A 20693-nucleotide genomic window follows, 5' to 3' on the forward strand; every position below is an offset into this window, starting at 1 on the left:
CAGAGATGTTGCTGTCCGTTCTCTCTCTGACCTGCATTACCTCCATTGTTGGTAAGGAGTTTCAAAAGAGGTTTAATTGTAGGTTTAATATATTTGAGAAACATAGTGCACGGATTTGACGAATATTAGAGATACTTCAAAGCACGCTTCGTACTTGCACGAAATTCTGGTCTCTGTCTTCCACAAAAAAGAAGGGACACAAACTGCAAGAGAAAAGTGATCTATACAGGTACTGCTGGAATTGAAAGTTGGACAGAAATCAACATGTCCGCTTGTATCCATTTCTCCCTTAATTGGAACACTAAAGGGTATCTAGATTAATGTCTTCACGGTGGTGAAAGGATCTTATGTTCGGGTCACGAAGCAACATAGTATTGTTGAGGAGGATTCCAGGTTTATACATCTAAATAAGCAAGGTCAAACGGCACAAAGTTATCTAATGAGGATGTTGGGGAACAAGAATAACAGCTGTTTTTCCGGAGAACAGGTACAATAGGTTTTTATTAGCACAAGGGGTAGTTAGAGTGACGAACAAAGATGCACTGAAAAGTTAAGCAGATAAGCAGGAGAGGGAGAAAGGGATGGAGAGATCCACTATAAAAATGAGAGGGAGAAATAAGTGAGTATGCTTGTGGTTATTATGCACACAGCCATGAGGCCAACGACCTGAACGAGCCTCTTCTCCTCTAAATTATATCTATTTTGAAGATATCATAAAATTCTAAGTTCAGTTTACCTTAATCGAACATTTAATCTTTGTTTTCTGCTTTCCCTAATCTTGTGTTCTAGATCTGAGCGATGCAGTTTCTGTTACTCAACGGTATCTTTCGTTAACGCAGACAGAGGGACAAGATGTCACGTTAAATTGCACCTACACTGAAGATGGTTATTACTTGTACTGGTACCGTCAGTACTCAGGCAGAGAGCCAGAGTTTGCAGTTCGAAGGCACACGGGCGGTGGTGCTGTATTGAAGGCAGATTTCGCTCAGACCCGGTTTTCTGATTCCCTCCAGTCGACAGAGAAGTTGTACCAATTGACCATCTCGCAGCTTCTGCTGTCTGACACTGCCGTCTATTACTGTGCAATAAGCCGCACAGTGACAGAAGGGAGTGAAAGCCTTGTACAATAACTGCCGCGTGTTTCTGGGTCACAGCTGCTGTTGTTGCGGGCTGTTTGTAACAGTAGGTTACAGACTTAATCTTCATCTTCCTGTGAAGGATATGTCCCAGAGGACAGATCCCGTCATCAGCATTTACACTTGTTCACTTCGAATGCTGTTTCTGATTATTGCATCGTGTGAGGACCGAGTACCCTGTGTATATTTGGGAATGTCAAGGAACACCTCATTCAATTTCATTGAGAATAAAATAAGTGCAGTTGACCAGGCACTAACCATTTCCATGTGTCGCCTTTTTTGAAATGAAATGCAACAAATAATTTTCAACGTGAAATTGCTTAATGGGGAGTAGAAAGCAGTCATCCATGTGAGAAGAATCTTAACATTTAAACAATCCCAATTGAGCAAGTATTAAAATATTAACAATAAAGGTTACATTCTACAACGAAACAAGGTAAAAGGGCGATATTTTCAGGATATGATGAGAGGATAATAACAATGATATTGACAGCAACAATCTGGAAGGACAGGCGTGGGGTTCTTTTGGAATTCCTTTCATATTCGAGGGAATATGAAAGCCTTTTAATTTTTAAATGTACTAATTGTGCAGAACATTGGAAGGGCTTTTAGATATTTGCACTCACCAAGAAAGGCTGAATTAATAATTGAATAACAATTTTTTTTTCTTTTTTTCCTCTTGTCTATTCGGTGATTCTTTCCTGTTTCAGTTAAATATTCAGGAATGACTGGAAAAGAGTCAGGTCAGATATTTTTGGAGTCCAGTCTCTCACAAATCTTTTGAGGTATAAAATGGCATATAATCCCGAATCACATTTTAAAGGAAGTTCAGAATACATCTTATGTAAGTGGAGCAGAGGAACCCATTTCCAATGCAGCGAGTATATGGTCATTTCTCAATTAGGTTATTTTCCAGAAAACACATGGAAAGACCTGGTTTTTCTGCATTCTGCACCTCCCGTGCAACCCCTGATATCTGTTCTGTTCACTTTGTCACATTACACGTGTGTTTTTGTTTTCGGCTCCCACTGGTTTGCATGACCATATCCCTTAGCTTGCAGTAATACACGACGTTGTTGGGACTCTCCAACTCCATGGCATCAATGTGGATTTCACCAGTTTCCTCATTTCCTCTCCCTCAACCTATCCCAGTTCCAAACGTCAAACTCGGCACTGCCCTCAAGACCTGTCCTACCTGCCCATCTTTCTTCCCACCTATCCACTCCACCCTCCCCTCCGACCAATCACCTTCACCCCATGAGTATGACGGCATACTCACCTGCCGTCCCCCCCCCCCCCACACACACCCACCTCATTCCATTTATCCCACCACCCTCTTGGCTCACAGCCTTATTCCTGAAGAAGGGCCCTTACCTGAAACGTCGATTTTTACTGCTCCTCGGATGCTGCCTGGCTTGTTGTGTTTTTTTTCAGCTTCCTCCATTCTCATCTCCACCCTCTGCCATCCTACTTTCGCCTACGTTATCAGAGAGCTCAGCTCACCGACAGTAAAGTTCCCCTCATATTTCTAAACATCCATCAATCCAGAAAATCGAGTATGAATGCAGTTTGCTGTTACAGCATTCCCATATTTAAAAATGTCGATGAAGAATATTGCATCAGTTAGCCGACTCCTGACGGCACACTTTCAAGGGCTCTTTTACTGAGTGAATACTCACAACATATCTTTAGAACTGTGTCACTGTTACCAGCTCCTGCGATATCACATGTGCACAAGTAATATCTAAGGAAGTATAGAAAGAAAATGATATCAAAATAACGATGGTAATCAATGTTATGTAGTTAAAGCTTATATTGCAAGAACAAGAAGCATAGCTGAACAGATGATTGTCATAACCATGCTCCCTAGCAGTGATCGTATTACAACATACGAACTTATCATTTGAAGGAGTTGCAGCAGAACAAATAATAAAAGCCAATATGATTTTAGAGCGGATGGTGAATGGAACAAGAGATCGAAGCTGAATTGTTTCATTTAAGAATCAATGATGTGTCATGTCCAGTCTCCATGCTAATTAGTTTATTTCTGACACAGTCACCCAATCGCCTTTCAGCTCCATTGTATTCCAATTCTAGGGACCAACGTTTCGTTATGTTTACCCCTAATGGGAGCTGGAGGAGTCAATTTAGTCTGTCGAAATTACCGCACCGGAAAATGAAGTCGTGGTTGACTTACCTCACGGCAAAAAGATTCCTCAAATAACTCCTGTCATTTACGACTCACCAATCTATCGACATTGTCTGAAATACTTTCTGACGACAGAATTAAGATTGAAATGAGCATTAATTTGAAATTGTGTTTTTATATAGAGTAACTGTGGGTCGTTCATGGGTAATATTTAATGTTGTGGTACGAGTATTACGCTCTGTCATTAACTGTGCAGCTCACTGATCAGGAATAACCCACACAACAATTCTTTCAAAGAAATTCACTGAAGTGTCAGTGTGTGATAAGCTGTAATGAACAGACATCAATGGGTAGCAGCTGTCACCAAGAAAACTGGGGCATTTCTTCTACGAGGATTTTACTTAGTTCCAGCACTGAAATGCACAGTTAGAGATCACGTGGTCACTCTGCATTAGCTCCGATATGATTAATTGGTACAACCCATCTGCTTGCTGGAAAGCATGAGCGCTTTAACCTGAGCGAAACCCGCCTTAAACTCAGCAGCACAGCTCGTGCGCCTCCAGAATGCGACCACAGACTCTGTGACTGGTCACTGAACATGCAAAAACAAGGCATCAGCGTTTCCAGTGTACATGCAGTTCAATGTGAATTCTTCTACATCTGTGTGTGTGAGCGAGGGTTCACTCTGATTGACATGAACTGCATAGATCAGTTCATGACCAAGAGAGGAGGAAATGGAAATCCAGAAATTAAACGTTCAGTCGATTCAAGTTGAAGATTAAAGTTCATGGGTTACCAACAACAATTGATCGCAGAAAAAAATCTCATTAGAACCATCCAGTCTGTGTCCGTGCGTGCAATAACCACAAGCATCATACCCATTTCATCCCTTATTCTACCTACGAATCAGTCCATCCTTTTCTCCCTCCCAAGTTTTTTTCTTGTCTTCTTTTAAATACATCTTTGTTGCCATCTCCAAACACTCCTGGTGGTGATGACATACTCGTTCTACTTGTTCTCAGCTAAATAATGAATGGCGATGAACTGATTAAGCAATTTCAATATTGTTTTGCTGTCATTGCTGGAATATGAGTCACGATTATTCAGTCACTTTGCTCGCATTACTTATTTGAATGCATAGCCATGATTGCACTTGTTTACCAAATAACTGACGAATCGTGACTAAATTCAACTTCTTTTATTACAGTGGTTGAAATCTGAGTCAAGATTATTCAGAAAATTTGTCGGGATTATTTGCTTGAGAGCATAACTATGATGTTATATAATCCATAGCTAATTTGGTGAAATCACAGACACGATGACAGAGCTCCCACTAGTGGTGAGGACAGAAACATGACCTGCCTCTGCAAAATTACTGAATTTTCAATTAATTGAAAGAGGTTAGTGTCTGGTTTCGCAAATTATTGTTATTATTATTATTAATATTCGAATTGTTATCATCATCATCATCATCACCATCATCATCATAATTATTATTATACATCTTAATGCAGATGCACAATTGCTCGGAAAAATATCAACTTGTTTGGTTTTCCATCTTCTACTGTTTACTTATTTTCAATATCCCAAACGGATCCTTCCAACCAAAGTAGAACCGCAGTGGTCACCAAAATTTCCATATGTTCACACAAATCAAGGCGATAGATGTGATCCTAGTTTTTATGTTCAATGTTTTTCATTCCAGTTGAAACTTACCCAAGCACAATGGGTTGTGACTACTGTGTCAATTATAACAGCTCACATGATTTCACTTCTGCGTTGAAAAGTGGAGCATCAGTCGCCGGAATCTGCAGATCATCGATTTAGGAAAGCGTGTCAGAGATTCCAGGGTAGAGGACAAAATAGAATTACGCAGAAATTTTCAGTTTCCATTGAACATCAAGGTTGATAAATTGCAAACTGCAGTTTGGAAGGACTGCAGATGCTGGCAGTCAGAGTCCATAAGTTATGGAGATGGGACGAATCAGTGGGTCGAACAGCGTCAGAGGAGCCTGGAAAAACTGCATTGTATGTCGGGACCCTTCATCTTGACTGATGAAATGTGGAAAATACGACGTGCATCCAGGATAAATGCTACTAGAAAACAGAACTAATGCTTTTATCAATCGCTCAAGTGTTCGTACCTAACTAAAGTACCTTCCCAGAAATTTACCGCGAGCTGCAAGGACGGGACCAAAACTGGCAAGCACCAGACCTGTTAGTTATCATTGCATTTCGATAAAAAAAATCTCGAAGTACAATTTGTGCTAATCGGAGAAAAATCTCAAGTTGTTGGTAGCATGTTAGATTGCCTAGCATGGAGATGAAACGTCTGAGAGCAAATCTCTCTCTCTCTACCTCTCTCCCTATGTCTTTCTCTCCCTCCCTCACTCAGCGAGCAAACCAACAACTTGATCCACAACCTGAGCTACAAAACTTCTGCAACTTCTTAATATCAAACATTGTAGGTGTTGGAAAGACAAAGAAAGAAAGAAAGAAAGAAAGAAAGAAAGAAAGAAGAAAGAAAGAGAGAAAGAAAGAAAGAAAGAAAGAAAGAAAGAAAGAAAGAAAGAGAAGAAAGAAAGAAAGAAAGAAAGAAGGAAAGAAAGAAACAGGAGAAGGAAAGATGGAAAGAAATAGAGAAAAAGGGAAAGAAAGAGGGAGAGAGAAAGAAGAGAGACAGAAAGAAAGCAAGAAAGCAAGCAAGAAAGAAAGAAGGAAGGAAAGAAAAAGCGAGAGAAAGAAAAATTCGAGAAAGAAACAGAAAGAGAGAAAGAAATAGACAGCGAGAAAGACGGAGAGAAATAAATAAATAAATAAGTTTTAAATGGTAACTAAAAGTGGCAAACATCGGAAAAGAAACTGAAGATATCTCTTCTTGTTCCTTTCTTTTCCGAAATAGTAACAATGTGATATCATAATTCTCTTTAAGGCATTGACACAAACAACAAACTTGTTATTTCTGGTTCTAGAGAGCGAGTGCTGCGGTGTACCAATCTGAAATAAGCATTGTACAGTCTGCTTTACAGTCGAGTGAGGGCATTCCAGCATCTTCAACTTCTCTCCAAACTTTTTCTTTGCTATTCAACGATGAAGACATTATTGCAGGAACACAGAAACTGCAGCATGTTTTTTTTGTTTCTTGAACGATAGACTGATTGTCACTGAAATCCAAGCTGGTGACATATCCATGATCTGTTACCTGGTTGCGCAGAAAGTACACAACATAGGTGGCCTGCAAGAGGAGAAAGATGATCAATATCGTGAAGAGAAGAACAATGGAGTTCTTGCGATGAACCATTAGATTAGAATGTGGAAACAGACCCTTTGGCCCAACAAGTCCACGCCGACCCGCCGAAGCGCAACCCACCCATACCCCTACATTTACCTCTTACCTAAGACTTCGGGTAATTTAGCATGACCAATTCACCTAACCCGCACATCTTTGGACTGTGGGAGGAAACCGGTGCACCCGGAGAAAACCCACGCAGACCGTGCAAACTCCACACAGTCAGTCGCCTGAGTCGGTAATTGAACCCGCGTCTCAGATGCTGTGAAACAGCAGTGCTAACCACTGTGCCACCATGCCGCCCACTGCTGATCTTCACGATTCTCCGAGACTCCGAGCTTTTGGTGGGCTCTGTTGGCCGCTAAGATATGTCTTACAGTCAGGACATTGAACAACGAAATGAGGAAGAAAGGGAGATGGGGACTAGGATGTGATCCAACCAGTCATTTGCCTGCCGGAAGTGTAGAAACTGGATTTGATCACACAGAACCGCAGCACCCTGTCCATAGTGCACAAATGTTTGAAGACGATGTAGAAAGGAACGTTCTTGATGCATCTCAAGAAGCAGACCATTCCATCAACTAGCGATCAGGTTTCTCTGTGCAGTATCTGGTCTTGAGGCTTTGGCAGCAGATGGGCACAAAATGGCCAGTGGTAAAGACAACAGTCAGCCAGACTTAGCCATCCTTCATTACATAGGCCTGCGCAAAAGTGTTCCGAAAATAAATGTTTCCAATCCGGTTTAGGATGATAACACTGATGTTACTAAACACATCAGTTGTCCCTATTGCCATGAGGTGGTAGGTGACGCACCGGGAGAGACCATAATGACACAGGCTTAGATTATGATCACCACCAAACCAGCTGCAAAGGGACAGAAGAGATAGATGCGATATAAATGATTCCAAATCCCAATTGCAGTTTCCTTTCCTTCATTTTGGAAGTCCCTTCAACTGTTCCTTTCTCATCTATTAATTAACTGCTCTAAATCCCTTGGCAATTGACGGTATCATATAGTGGATTATTCATTTGTGAATACCTAATGCATTTCAATCAATCTCTCTTAACAATTATTCTCTCCAGTGTGACGGGAGTCTACTTTCATACAAGTCCTACGTATAGAAACATTCCATTCTGCCCGCCAAGTCCACACCAACCTGAAAAACGCTTCCTATCCACTCACATCACACAAATCTATCCCTGTAACCCTGCGTTTCCCATGGTTAATCCATCTCGGCTATACACTGCTGAGTACAATGGTCAATTTAGCATGGCCAATCTACTCCTAATCTGCACATCGTTGATATGTGGGAGCAAAACGAGAGCACAGATTAAGCCATGCAGGCACGAGGAGAATACGCAAACTCCAGTCGCCCATGAATGGGTTTGAACCTGGGCCGCTGGTGCTGCCAAGTAGCAGTGCTAATCAATGAGCCATCATGCTGCCTTGAAGGGACACTTGTTCTGTGTCATTTCTCTTAGAGACTGGTGTTGTCACACTGTGCTAGAATGGCTGTTTCAGAAGCAATGGTTAAATAACTTGGAATTTCGTGAGCGTTTCTTTATTGAATTAGACGAAGGAAATATGAGTGGCTGAAGTCAGGCTCACGGAGACCTGCGATTTTAATTTTGCGCACAGTAGGGATTTGGTGTTGGCTGTTGAAGCTGATTGATACAGTTCTCTCTCTCTCTCTCTCTGTTGAAACTGATTGATACAGTTCTCTCTCTCTCACTCTCTTTCTCTCTCTCTCTCGTGCTCTCTTTATGCTGGTACATTCAGTATTACTTTCGCCTGGAATGGAGAGGGCACGTGAGGAAAGTGTGTTCTACTGTTTAGCCTTAGACTAGTTTGCATTTATGGGATACTGCTGTACACGACCGGTTGATTAGACTAGATTAGACTTACAGTGTGGAAACAGGCCCTTCGGCCCAACAAGTCCACACCGACCCGCCGAAGCGCAACCCACCCATACCCCTACATTTACCCCTACCTAACACTACGGGCAATTTAGCATGGTCAATTCACCTGACCCGCACATCTTTGGACTGTGGGAGGAAACCGGAGCACCCGGAGGAAACCCACGCAGACACGGGGAGAACGTGCAAACTCCACACAGTCAGTCGCCTGAGTCGGGAATTGAACCCGGGTCTCAGGCGCTGTGAGGCAGCAGTGCTAACCACTGGGCCACCGTGCCGCCCACTGATTACTGGTTAAATAATAAATTATTTTATTAAGTTTCTCCATAGTGTTAAAGCTATGCCAATTCTCTCTTTCCTGTTTCACTATTGCTGTGTAGTTAGAATACAGTATGCTTTGCTTAAAGCCTAGTAGTGGAGAAATTAAATTACATCTGGAACACAACGTGTTGCAGTTGCTTTTGTTTAAATAAAAGGTTAAGTGCTAGGCTATTTCCTTAAAGTAATTTGAAGGTGTTTGGCACAGTCCACAGCACTAGTAAACTGAGTCAATCCTCCACGCATTCAGTTTATTGTCAACTGGAGCATTTCTTGACAAACCCCTTATTTATCGATCCATCCACGAACAGTTTGTCCGGATCGTCTCATTTTCTGACAACGTTTCAGTTTACAAAAACATTTACTCTTACAATTGTCCAAATAGATCCATAGTTTTAGCACGTATACAAAGACCAGGGATCAGAGTAGCATCCTGTTATGTCCCTCCGTACAGCTCTGATACGAATCATTCTATCAGCGTTGTTATTTTGTGTTTTGCTGTTTGCCACATGAACAATACCAATGATTCCAATGAACCTTAATGTCTTCATTTATCCACACGTCTTCACCACGTTCTTTCTGATCTAACACATCGACCAAACGTTTGTTCATCTGTCTTGATATTTCCTTATTTCATCTGGTGTCAAATAGCCTGACCATATACACTGTGAAAACTGCGGAAATAAATGTGACTTGCACATTTGTAACTGCTAAGTAGGAATGAGCTAAAAATTGAATTGCCGGTAGCTACCACATACCACTCAACATTAAGAACTACTATCAGCAAATGTAAAATCCAAATGTAAAAGACCAATCGTCACAGAACACAATGTATAAGCGATTTAAAATATTGCACTTTCGTTGAATTTGTTCAAACGTTTCCATTATTAATTCTGACGATCACATTAACAACAAGGGCTGCTCAGTAGGATCTCGCTCTGCTTCAACAATTACATTCATCTTAATGTCTCACTCTAGATTTCTAGTATCACTACATGTATTTTATACTCTAATACAGCTATTCTAATAATAGTGCCAAATAATTCATTTTGCAAAATAATTATAAAATCAGTGCTTGAAAGTTCCACTTTACTACATTGTCATATGTAATGATGATAAGCATTACAAAAACACAAGAATATTTCAATAAGTTAGATTAAAGCTTCATGATCAGTAACATGACAAATTAAAATTCAATATATTACAATACGTATTTCATCAACGTACAAACGTGCAGAATGGTAAGTCTGAAAGTTTTTAATATCCCATGATGAAAGTGCAAAGATTGCACTCTAATTCAGCAAATACTGCATAATGTGGCATTATCAATTTCATAGTATTGTAACACATGTAAAGTTCATTATGCTCAGACACCTCTGATTAATCACAATATTCAGCCCATTCTGCAAGGGAAGATACAAAATATCTGAAGGTTTAGAAGAGCTATATAACTTACTTGTGATCCATGACTTACCAGGCCCACCAAGGGCAGTGAGAATCGGAAAGCAAACAGCAAAGACTGGGCCATCTTTTGGGGAAAATAAGGAATTACTAATGCTATAGAATTTAACTCAGAGAACCTGTCAAATCCTCCTTTATTTTCTCCGAGTCAGATCCCCCAGAGGTAGAAATGAGTATCTTCGATGCAGTTCACTGAACAAACAGATTAACTCATGGGTTTATGACATCTGTTTGCAACTTCATGGCTGACAATGATTCCATTGTGGACTTGTTTCCATTGGATAATTATTGCTACATGAGACACCCAGCCTAAAGTGTATGCAAATATAAATCTTCCGTTCAATCCACATTTAAGACATCTGATAAACAACCAATATTTATCTCACCACATAGGATCTTGAGGGAAGATAGTGAACTATGCTCCCTCTCTTATGTGCTCTTAGTACTGTTCATGTGGTTGTGGATGAGGGAGTGAGATCTTCTGATTGTATTTTCGATTCAGTCTGCAATTCCACGTTATGGGAGCCGGATGTTGTGATACTTTGGATCTCATATGCCGAGCAGTAACAACTATTTGTATTATTAATCCACCCATTTCACTGTGCAATTACCAGGGGCAGATTCAATAGTATTTTGTATTCGCCATTGGCCTGAGGAATGGGAATGGAAGTTACTGGAGAAGATCAGGAGGAATTTGGGAAGTACAGCGGCACAGATAGTTTTCTGGCGTTCGTTGTTTCCCATATTCGTCCTGAACTCACAGACAGATACAAGAAATAGACATGAAAACATGAATCCTAAAAAACAGCCACTGCGGAGAGGACCTGAAATGGCACAAACCATCATAACAGACCTGCTCAGACAAGTAATGAGTCGAGTAGAATAATAACCCCTCATCAGAAGTTGCACTTCACGGTGTCACCCAGCAGGGTAATGAAATGTCTGCATACAAACCAATCAGCTCAGCCGGCAAAGCAACAATCGCATCCACAACCCGAGCTACACACTTTCGCAAAATGATATAATCCTTCAAGTAGAGTTGACCGTTTCGTCTTGAGTTCTGTCCTTGTCCCTTTAAGAAAGTTCTTCTCGACTCCTGCTGGAGCTACATTGTTTCTGTTTATTGTTGTGATAATGTCATCTTGTCCATTTTATCTGCAAGTTGAGAGTGAGTTTTGTTCAGAATCTTGTCATCTTTGAATTAGCGTCGGGCTTATGGCACTTAAAAAAATGGTAGAGTCGGAGACGAGGGCCTTGTGGATCTTTAACTGTGCAATCTTCACAGTTTTATTAAATGTTACAGAGAACAACTCATGAAAGTTACGATATAAACCAGACGAACGGTGGAACATGAGAAACTCAATGGTTCACAGTGACTGATGCAATAATCGAACAAGGAACTTGGTAACATGAAGGGTAGTTAGGTGAGAGCCAGAACAGCAAGCGGAAACTGAAGACGGCGCTGCAGCACACTTGGCACTGAATGAACTCCCGGTTCCTTGTGAAAATTGAAATTGCACAGCGCTGCTAGGTTTCACTGGGATCTGGTAGATGACGAGAGTTCTGTGACCATCTTACTCTCTCAGTAACACAGTATCTGAGGTAAAAATGGGAAGAGTTGAGAGGATGAACAAAGGATCATTTATCATGTAAACCTTCCATGCATAACGAGGGTATTGGATCATTGTGCTTGTCCCTGTTCTTTGAAGGGGGCATGTAATGAGTTTCAATTCCTTCGTTCTTTTCACATTCTGTCGCTTGTCAAGTTTAATCCCTGCCCGAGTCATTTAACACCATTCTGAAAGTTAGCAGTTAAACTGCTATCATCATCCTCTCATATAGTGAATTATAAATTAGAAGACAGTACAATTTGTCAAAAAGCTTTCTGTTTTGTTTTCAATTAATCAAACCTGACCTCTTGCTAATCAAGCCGATATGGCATGCTCTATTCTATCTAAACCCCTGGTAACTTTGGGAAGGTCAGTGAAATTATCCTTAACCTTACATTAATACTGGCAATCAAATCTTGACTGACGTGAAACCAAACATAACAGTCTTCTTTTATGCTCACATATTCTCTCATAATCTGTAAATCTAGGTTCCACACAATCATACCCCTTCTTAGGCAAAATCAAAGTCTATCACATCATTTCAACCATATACTCCTTACATTCCCAGTCCCCAGTCCGTCACACTCACTCCCTTCCTTTGTCTGGCTTCACTGCTATAGCTACTATCTGCAGGCTGCGAATCAAACCAATGAGTCTGCTTTGGGTTTTGGGGACTTCAGCGCTTCTTTGTGAATTCGCCCTGCCCAATTCCAGCGGTTTTATTCATGATCACACAGTGGAGAGTAGCTGAGTTCCAATCAGTGGGGAACATCTTATTTATCGTCTTCTCCTCCACTTCTCTGATTTGAACTGTCCTCAGATTTGAGTTCTCATGTTTTGAGTTCTTCATCCGAGGTCAGTTTCGCCCTTCAGCTTTCCTAACTTGTTGCATTTTATAGACACCATAATACGTAATTAATTATTTTTACCTGTAAAATTTCTGTATCCAGTGCCTATGTATTAAAAAGATGTTTGTCAAAGCTTATCCAATCTCAAAGGGAAATACAGCGATGTTGGAATCGGAAGTTGTTGTGATGAGAACCATGAATAACTGAAGTCACTAAGCTTCTCTCATAATATTACCGCTCTTAATCCAATATTTGACTTAGAATGTGGTCACTATTTATCTTTTCCTTGTTATAATTCATATAAAACAATTTATTGAGTATCCGGTAACTCAGAGATTATGTGTTTTATTCGAGAGTCTTATTCAGATTTTTGATACTTCTTATATGTTTGTTCAGGTACGAGCGCCCAAGATTCAGTTTCCCAGCATCCACTTGAACAGACGGTTCAGGAAGGCCATACTACAACACTGAACTGTCGTGAACAACAGCAGCATTAATGCCTGAGTATGACTTTAATTTTGAATTGACTTTTCACCTTAACTCGAGAAAAGGATAAACCTGTTAAAAAAAAACAGAGCCCTTGCGATGGATAAAGAAGTAAGTTCGAACGAGATGGAACACCTGAAAATGTGAGACTGAACAAGGGAATGAGAAAGTTATAAAAATAACAACATGTGCAATTGGAGCGAATATTGTCTTTTATCGTCAACTGTTTCTGTTTCCCCTACCGTTGACGTCACATTTGAAAACACAGCCAATCGCAGCAAAGGGAAGCTCTATTCAATTTCCAAAGGAGTGAGGCCATCTCCCGAGTAAAGATTAAATATAAGAGTCAGCAGATCATTTATAGTATGGTGTTTACGGTCAAAGCAGATATCATGAGTTTACTGTATTTTTTATTGGTAATAATGGCCGTGGTGCCCGGTAGGACCCAGCAAAATTTGCGATTGTGTTTTTAATTGGATATACCTATTCAGATTTTTAACATTTTTTGATGTATTTTTTGCAGGAACGAGAGGCCAAGATTCAGTTTCACAGGATCCATCTGAATGAACCGTTCAGGAAGGCCATACTACAATACTAAACTGTCGTTACATAACAGCAGCATCATTTGGAGAAACTCTCTTTTGGTACATCCAGTATCCTGGGGAAGCTCCGAGATATTTACTGCAGAGATACGATAAGCAGCAAGGTGCCAGATCTATACATTTCACTGACCGATTTTCTGCTAATTTGGACAAGGAGAAGAAAACAGTTCCTTTAAATATCTCCGAGGCTAAAATCTCCGATTCTGCCGTCTACTACTGTGCACGGAGCTCCACATTGATACAGCGAAACAGCCAGCGTGTACAAAAATCGGCAAGATAGCCTTACGTCTCTTTCTGCATAAGATCACTGAGCAGAATTATAAATTGTTAGCTAAATAAAAACAACATTTCATGATTGCCTTGCCCAATTGTTTTCTTTTTTTCATTATTGATTCCACTACATTCTGTTTAAACTCCTCTTCATATTAAGTTAGTTTTTTTTATTACCTACAGTGAATAGGTGTGTAAATGGCAGATTCTGGTACTAAAATTGCAACAGGACTTATCATTCCTCATTTCCCAAAACAGATATTGATCCCGATAAAGAAGTCAAAAAACTATTAATGCCCAGTTCATTATTCTTTTGTACATCAGCGAGGTGTCGTTGTTCTGATGCTGATTTTTTATTATTCAGAGCAACGTCGATTGGTTTGTGCATCTTCTTCGATTATACGAGAGTTGGGGATAATGCACAAAGGTGGATACACGATAAATCACCTTACAGAGTGGAGAAACAGGATTGAAGTTTCAAATCAAGCCATCTAACTTCTCCTCACTGTGATCTGTGGCTCACATTGTGTCTGAACAAAAGGGGTATGAGTTGATCTAGTCCCACCTGGTGACACTTCCATAAATTAACCAATCGGCATTGACAGTGGATATGACACATCTGAACTTCTGCTCAAATCTGCCATTAGTTGTGTGCAGAATCACTTCAGCTTCATCTCCCTCTGTTCAAACCCACCATTAGTTCTAAGCAGTCTCAGACATGGTGATAGAAACGAGAGCAAACCTTGTGCAGAAGCAAATCCCCAACCTGAGAGAGGTTGTAGATAACTTTATATCGAGTAACATCACTTTAAAAATGGCCACCCGGAAAGAATGTCTCGGCATGTCTCCTATTAATTCGGAAAAGAGGAGTGAGATTTTAAATTTCGTTTATTCCATAATAAGTAAATGGCAGGAAAAAATCACGGTGCAGTTATTTACAGTACCTTTTAATAAGTCATTTTGCTCAGCGGCATCTTCGGCCAACAATGCTTGATACACATTTCACCACCCCACACCACCCCAACCAAACCTCCTCACAACCCATGTTGTTTAGACGCATACTGCTTGAAATCTCAGAGAAAAATATAAATTGTTGGAAAAGCTCAGCACGTCTGCCAGCATCTGGAGAGAGAAGTCAGAGTTAACGTTCCTGTTTGAGTGAATTTCCTCTGAACTGGTTTTAGCTCTGAAAATGCTGTTTTATGTGTAGAAATTAGGGTGGTGATATTGTGTGCGAAAGGAACGATAAGTGGTGATAAAGCCCAAAGAGAAAGAAGAGCAATTGTACAGACCTAGCAGATAATAACGATCTGACTTTGCGGGTGAAAATACCGTTAATGGGGACTTTTAGTGGCTAACAATATGTGTTGTATATTAATAACAAGAGTTCGGAGCTGGAAAAAGCAATGCAGGTCAGGCAGCATTGAAGGAACAGTAAAATTGAGGTTTTGGGCATAAGCCGTTCATCAGGAATAAGGCTTATGGGGCGGGTGACTGAGAGATAAATGGGAGAGGGGTGGAGCTGGGGCATCTTAGCTGGGAATGTGATAGTTAGATGAAGGTGAGGTGAAAGTGGTAGATTGGAGAGGTGGGTGAATTGGGTAGGTGGGCAGGAAGATGGGCAGTTTAAGATGGCGGTGCCTTGTTGGACACTTCAGGCTGGGCTAAAGTGAGGGAGGGTAAATGTGGAAACTGGTGAAATCTACATTGATCCTGTGTGGTTGCAGGGTCTCAGGTGGAAGATGAGGCATTTTTCCTACAGGCGTCAGGCGGTTCGGTTTGGAAATGGAGAAGGCCCAGGATCTGCATGGTCCTGGTGGAGTAGGAGAGGGTGTTGAAATTTTCAGCCACGGGGCAGAAGGGTTTGTTGGTGCAGGTGTCCCAGAGATGTTCTCTGAAACAATCTGCACTTTGGCGTCCTGTCTTCCCAAAGTAAAGGCGACCATATCGTGTGCAACGGATTCAGTAGATGACGTGTGTGGAAGTGCAGGTAAATTTCTGTCGATCCTTGAACGGAGTTTGGGAGGAGGTTTGGGTACAGGGTTTGTACTTCTGCTCGTGGCAGTGGAGGTTGTGGTCTTTAAAGGTGGAAGCCATCTGGATTTTTTTCTGATGGAATGCAGAGCCTTCCACTCCCTCCACTCCAACCCCAACATCACAATCAACACAGCAGACAAGGTGCGGGGGTGTTGTGGGAGTTTGGAGCACCAACCTCACACTGCTGAAGCTAGGTGCCAACTCGCAGACCCCTCCTCTTTCTGCCCCCTCAACCACGACCTCACCTCCCATTACCAAACTATCAACTCCCAGACCATTCACAAAATCTCCCATCCACAGTCTCCAACCTCATCGTCTAAGAACACCACACTGTCCGATTCTACCTCTGACCCAAGATTCACAAACCTGACTGCACCAGTCACCACAACCTGACTCCAACCCCACTGAATAACTTGACACGGTCCTAACCCCTTAGTCCAAGAACATCCTATTTACATTCAGGGCACCATCCACCCCCTTCACTTTCTCCAGGACCTTAGTTTCCCCAGCCTGAACATCATACCTTTGCCATGAATATTCCGTCCCTGTACACATCCATCCGCCATGAAAAGGTCTTCCACGTCCTCTGTTTTCTTTTTCCTCTCACACCGACCAAACCAGTAACATTTCATGAAAATCTCATTGAGCTGGCTTAAATGATCCTGACCCTCAAAAATTTCTCATTCCAATCCCCCAGCTAACTCCAAACCATGGGCTCCCGATTGGGCCTCAGCTATTCCTCGGATATGTGGAACAGTCCATCTTTCACAACTACGCTGGCACCAATCCATACCAGTTCCTCTGTTGTATTGATGACTGTATTTGCACTACCTCTTGCTCCCATGAGGACATTAACTTCAACGTCTCGAGCACCTTCCACCCGATCTCCAATTCACCTTAACCATCTCAGATACCTCCCTCCCCTTCCTATACCTCTCCATCTCCATCTCCTGCGACCAACTATACATGGATATTTACTACAAACCCACGGACTCTCACACTTACCTGGAGTACACCTCCTCCCACCCTACCTCCTGTGAGAACGCTATCTCTTGTTTCTAATTGCTCACCCTCCACTTCCACTGCTCGCAGGAGAATCAATTCTGCCATAGAACATTTCAGATGGCCGCCTTCTTCAAAGACTGCAATTTCTGCTCTGACGTAGTCGACGATGTCCTCTAGTGCATCTGCTTCACTTTCCACACTTCCACCCTTGGAAGCACCTCCAATCTCAACAAGGACAGAACACCCCTGGTCCTCACCTTCCACGTCACCAAACTCCTGGTACATTATATCATCCTCTGCCATGTCTGCCAACTGCAAACAAATCCCAGCACTAAAGATATTCCTGCTCACCCGCATGTTTGTTTTGGAAAGACCATTCCCTCCACGACTCCCTTGTCAGATCCATGCCTCACACCAGCCTAACCATACTCCCAGCACTGTCCCCTGTCACCGAAAGAAGTGCAAAACCTGGGTACACACCTCCCCACTCAGATCTGCCCAAGATCCTTTCACTTTCGACAGAAATTTACCTGTACTTCCGCGTACGTCATCTACTGTATCTGTTGCACACGCTGCAGTCTCCTCTAGATCAGGGAGACAAGCCACCAAAACGTGGATTGTTTCAGATAACATCACCAGGACACCCGCACCAGCGAAAACCATTATCCCTTGGCTGAAAACGTCAACTCCCCGTCCCAATCTCCGAGGACATGCAGGTCCTGGGCCTCCTCCGCCGCCAAACCCTAATCACCAGATGCCTGGAGGAAGAATGCCTCACCGTCCGCCTTGGGACATTGCAACCACGAAGGATCAATGTGGATTTCACCAGTTTCCCCATTTCTCTTCCCCAACTTTATCCCATTCCAAAGCATCTAAATTGGCACGGCTCTGTAACCTGTCCATCCTCCATCCCACCTATCCGCTCTACCCTCAAAATATCGATTATCCTGCTGCTTGGGTGCTGCCTGACCTACTGTGTTTCTCTGGCACCACACTGGAGCTATAAATTAACAGACAATACAAAGTCTGGTTGTGAGACTTTGGATAAGGACTTGCGAGATCTCCAGCCCGAAAGAAATCAATATTGCGTCCAGAAGGCTCACGTTATCCAAGTGGAAAATGAGGCGTTTGTTATTTTTCTAAGTTGCACTGAGCTTCACTAGAGTATTGCAGTAAAGCCTGAACCAAGGTATTGGATAGGGAACAGCGTGGTGTGTTGAATGTTCAGGATCATTTCATTCTGAAGAGAATACAAGTGTTCTGCATAGCGGCCACCCAACGAACACTGTTTCCCCAGCTAGAGGAGACGACATTGTGAGTCATAAATGCAGTCAAAAAAAATATATGAAGTGCAGGTAAAGCACTGCTGCACCTGGAAGATATGTTTTGGCACTTGGATAATGAGGAGAGTGGAACTGAACGGAAAGGTGTTGCATCTTCTCTGACTGTAACCGAAGATTTTGTGAGTCTGTGTGTGCTATTGGGGTTGAAGGAAGAGTTGGGCAGTGTGTCCCAGGCGGACTGGTCCATGCCGAAGGCTGACTAGGAGGAGGAGGGAAATGTATGTCTGGAAATCCCACGTAGGAAGTTTATCAGACGTCAACTCGTCTTCACTCTCGCTCTGATTAGAGACAATGAATGAAAGCGGAACTTCTCAATCTTATTTCAAAATCGAATTTCTTTTATTCACATCGTTGTCTCGATCATTTAATGCCTGAGCTTTGCTTGAAATCACTCAGAGTTTAAATTGTTTCTACATTCAGTTGGCCACCAAACTTCTCTTAGGTCAATTAAAAACAAACTTTCCACATTTGGTCATCCTTTACTGAGCAACAGAGTGAGCTTCTAATGTTTCTCTTTTCTAACATAAACAGGAACCTGTGGTTATTGACGTTATCAGTACAAGGCCGTCCTATCGCACGACTTTCCGGAAATGACATAAAACTAAACGTAATCCAAGCTGACAGCGCTTTCATCTTGGGTGTTCTGCAGACTTTTGAGACGCAAAATTTGACATCGAATTCCAAACCAGCAGCGATGTTGCTGTCCGTTCTCTCTCTGACCTGCATTACCTCCATTGTTGGTAAGGAGTTTAAAAAGAAGTTAAATTGAAGGTTTAATATATTTGAGAGACAGAGTGCATGGATTTGACGAATATTAGAGCTACTTCAAAGCACGCTTCGTACTTGCAAGCAATTCTGGTCTCTGTCTTCCACAAAAAAAAATGAAGGGATAAAAACTGCAAGAGAAAAGTGATTTATACAGATGTTGCTGGAATTGAAAGTTTGACAGAAATCAACGTGTCGGCTTGCGTCCATTTCTCCCCTAATGGGAACACTAAAGTGTATCTAAATTGATGTCTTTACAATGGTGAAAGGATCTTATGTTCGGGTCACGAAGCAACATAGTACAGTTGAGGAGGATTCCAGGTTTAATAAGCAAGGTTAAACGGCACAAAGTTATCTAATGAGGATGTTGGGAAAAAGAATAACAGCTGTTTTTCCGGACAACAGGTACAATAGGTTTTTATTAGCACAAGGGGTAGTTGGAGTGACGAACAAAGATGCACTTAAAAGGAAAGCAGATAAGCAGGAGAGGGAGAAAGGGATTGAGAGACACACTATTAAAATGAGAGGGAGAAATAAGTGAGTATGCTTGTGGTTATTATGCACACAGCCATGAGGCCAACGACCTGAACGAGCCTCTTCTCCTCTGAATTCTATCTATTTTGAAGATATCATCAATTTCTAAGTTCGGTTTACCTTAATCGAACATTTAATCTTTGTTTTCTGCTTTCCCTAAACTTGTGTTCTAGATCTGAGCGATGCAGTTTCTGTTACTCAACGATATCTTTCGTTAAGGCAGACAGAGGGACAAGATGTCACGTTAAATTGCACCTACACTGAAGAGGCTAATTACTTGTACTGGTACCGTCAGTACTCGGGCAGAGAGCCAGAGTTTGCAGTTCGGAGGCACACGGGCGGTGGTGCTGACGTGAAGGCAAATTTCGCTCAGTCCCGGTTTTCTGATACCCTCCAGAAGACAGAGAAGTTGTACCAATTGACCATCTCGCAGCTCCTGCTGTCTGACACAGCCGTCTATTACTGTGCAATGAGCCTCACAGTGACAGAAAGGAGTGAAAGCCTTGTACAATAACTGCCGCATGTTTCTGGGTCACAGCTGCTGTTGTTGCGGGCCGTTTGTAACAGTAGGTTACAGACTTAAGCTTCATTTTCCTGTGAAGGATATGTCCCAGAGGACAGATCCCATCATCAGCATTTACACTTGTTCACCTCGAATGCTGTTTCTGATTATTGCATCGTGTGAGGACCGAGTATCTGTTGTTTATTTGGGAATGTCAAGGAACACCTCACTCAATTTCATTGAGAATAAAATATGCGCAGTTGGCTTGGCACTACCCATTTCCATGTACCGCCCTTTTTGAAATGAAATGGAACAAATAATTTTCAATGTGAAATTGCTTAATGAGGAGTAGAAAGCAGTCATCCATGTGAGAAGAACCTTAATATTTAAACAAACCCAATTTAACAACTATTAATATAGT

The 20693-nt window shown here is 41.8% G+C and overlaps 1 gene segment (V, D, J or C); it reads left to right on the forward strand.

Annotated features, from left to right (window-relative positions):
- The first annotated feature begins 13636 nt into the window (after positions 1–13636).
- On the forward strand, positions 13637–20284 carry LOC132807679 (T cell receptor alpha variable 13-1-like). The segment is given in 2 exon segments: positions 13637–13652; positions 19944–20284. Coding segments are annotated over 2 exon segments (357 nt in total).
- The last annotated feature ends 409 nt before the right edge of the window (positions 20285–20693 follow it).

Source organism: Hemiscyllium ocellatum (assembly GCF_020745735.1).
Source record: "Hemiscyllium ocellatum isolate sHemOce1 chromosome 27 unlocalized genomic scaffold, sHemOce1.pat.X.cur. SUPER_27_unloc_2, whole genome shotgun sequence".
In the NCBI taxonomy this organism is placed as follows: Eukaryota; Metazoa; Chordata; class Chondrichthyes; order Orectolobiformes; family Hemiscylliidae; genus Hemiscyllium; species Hemiscyllium ocellatum.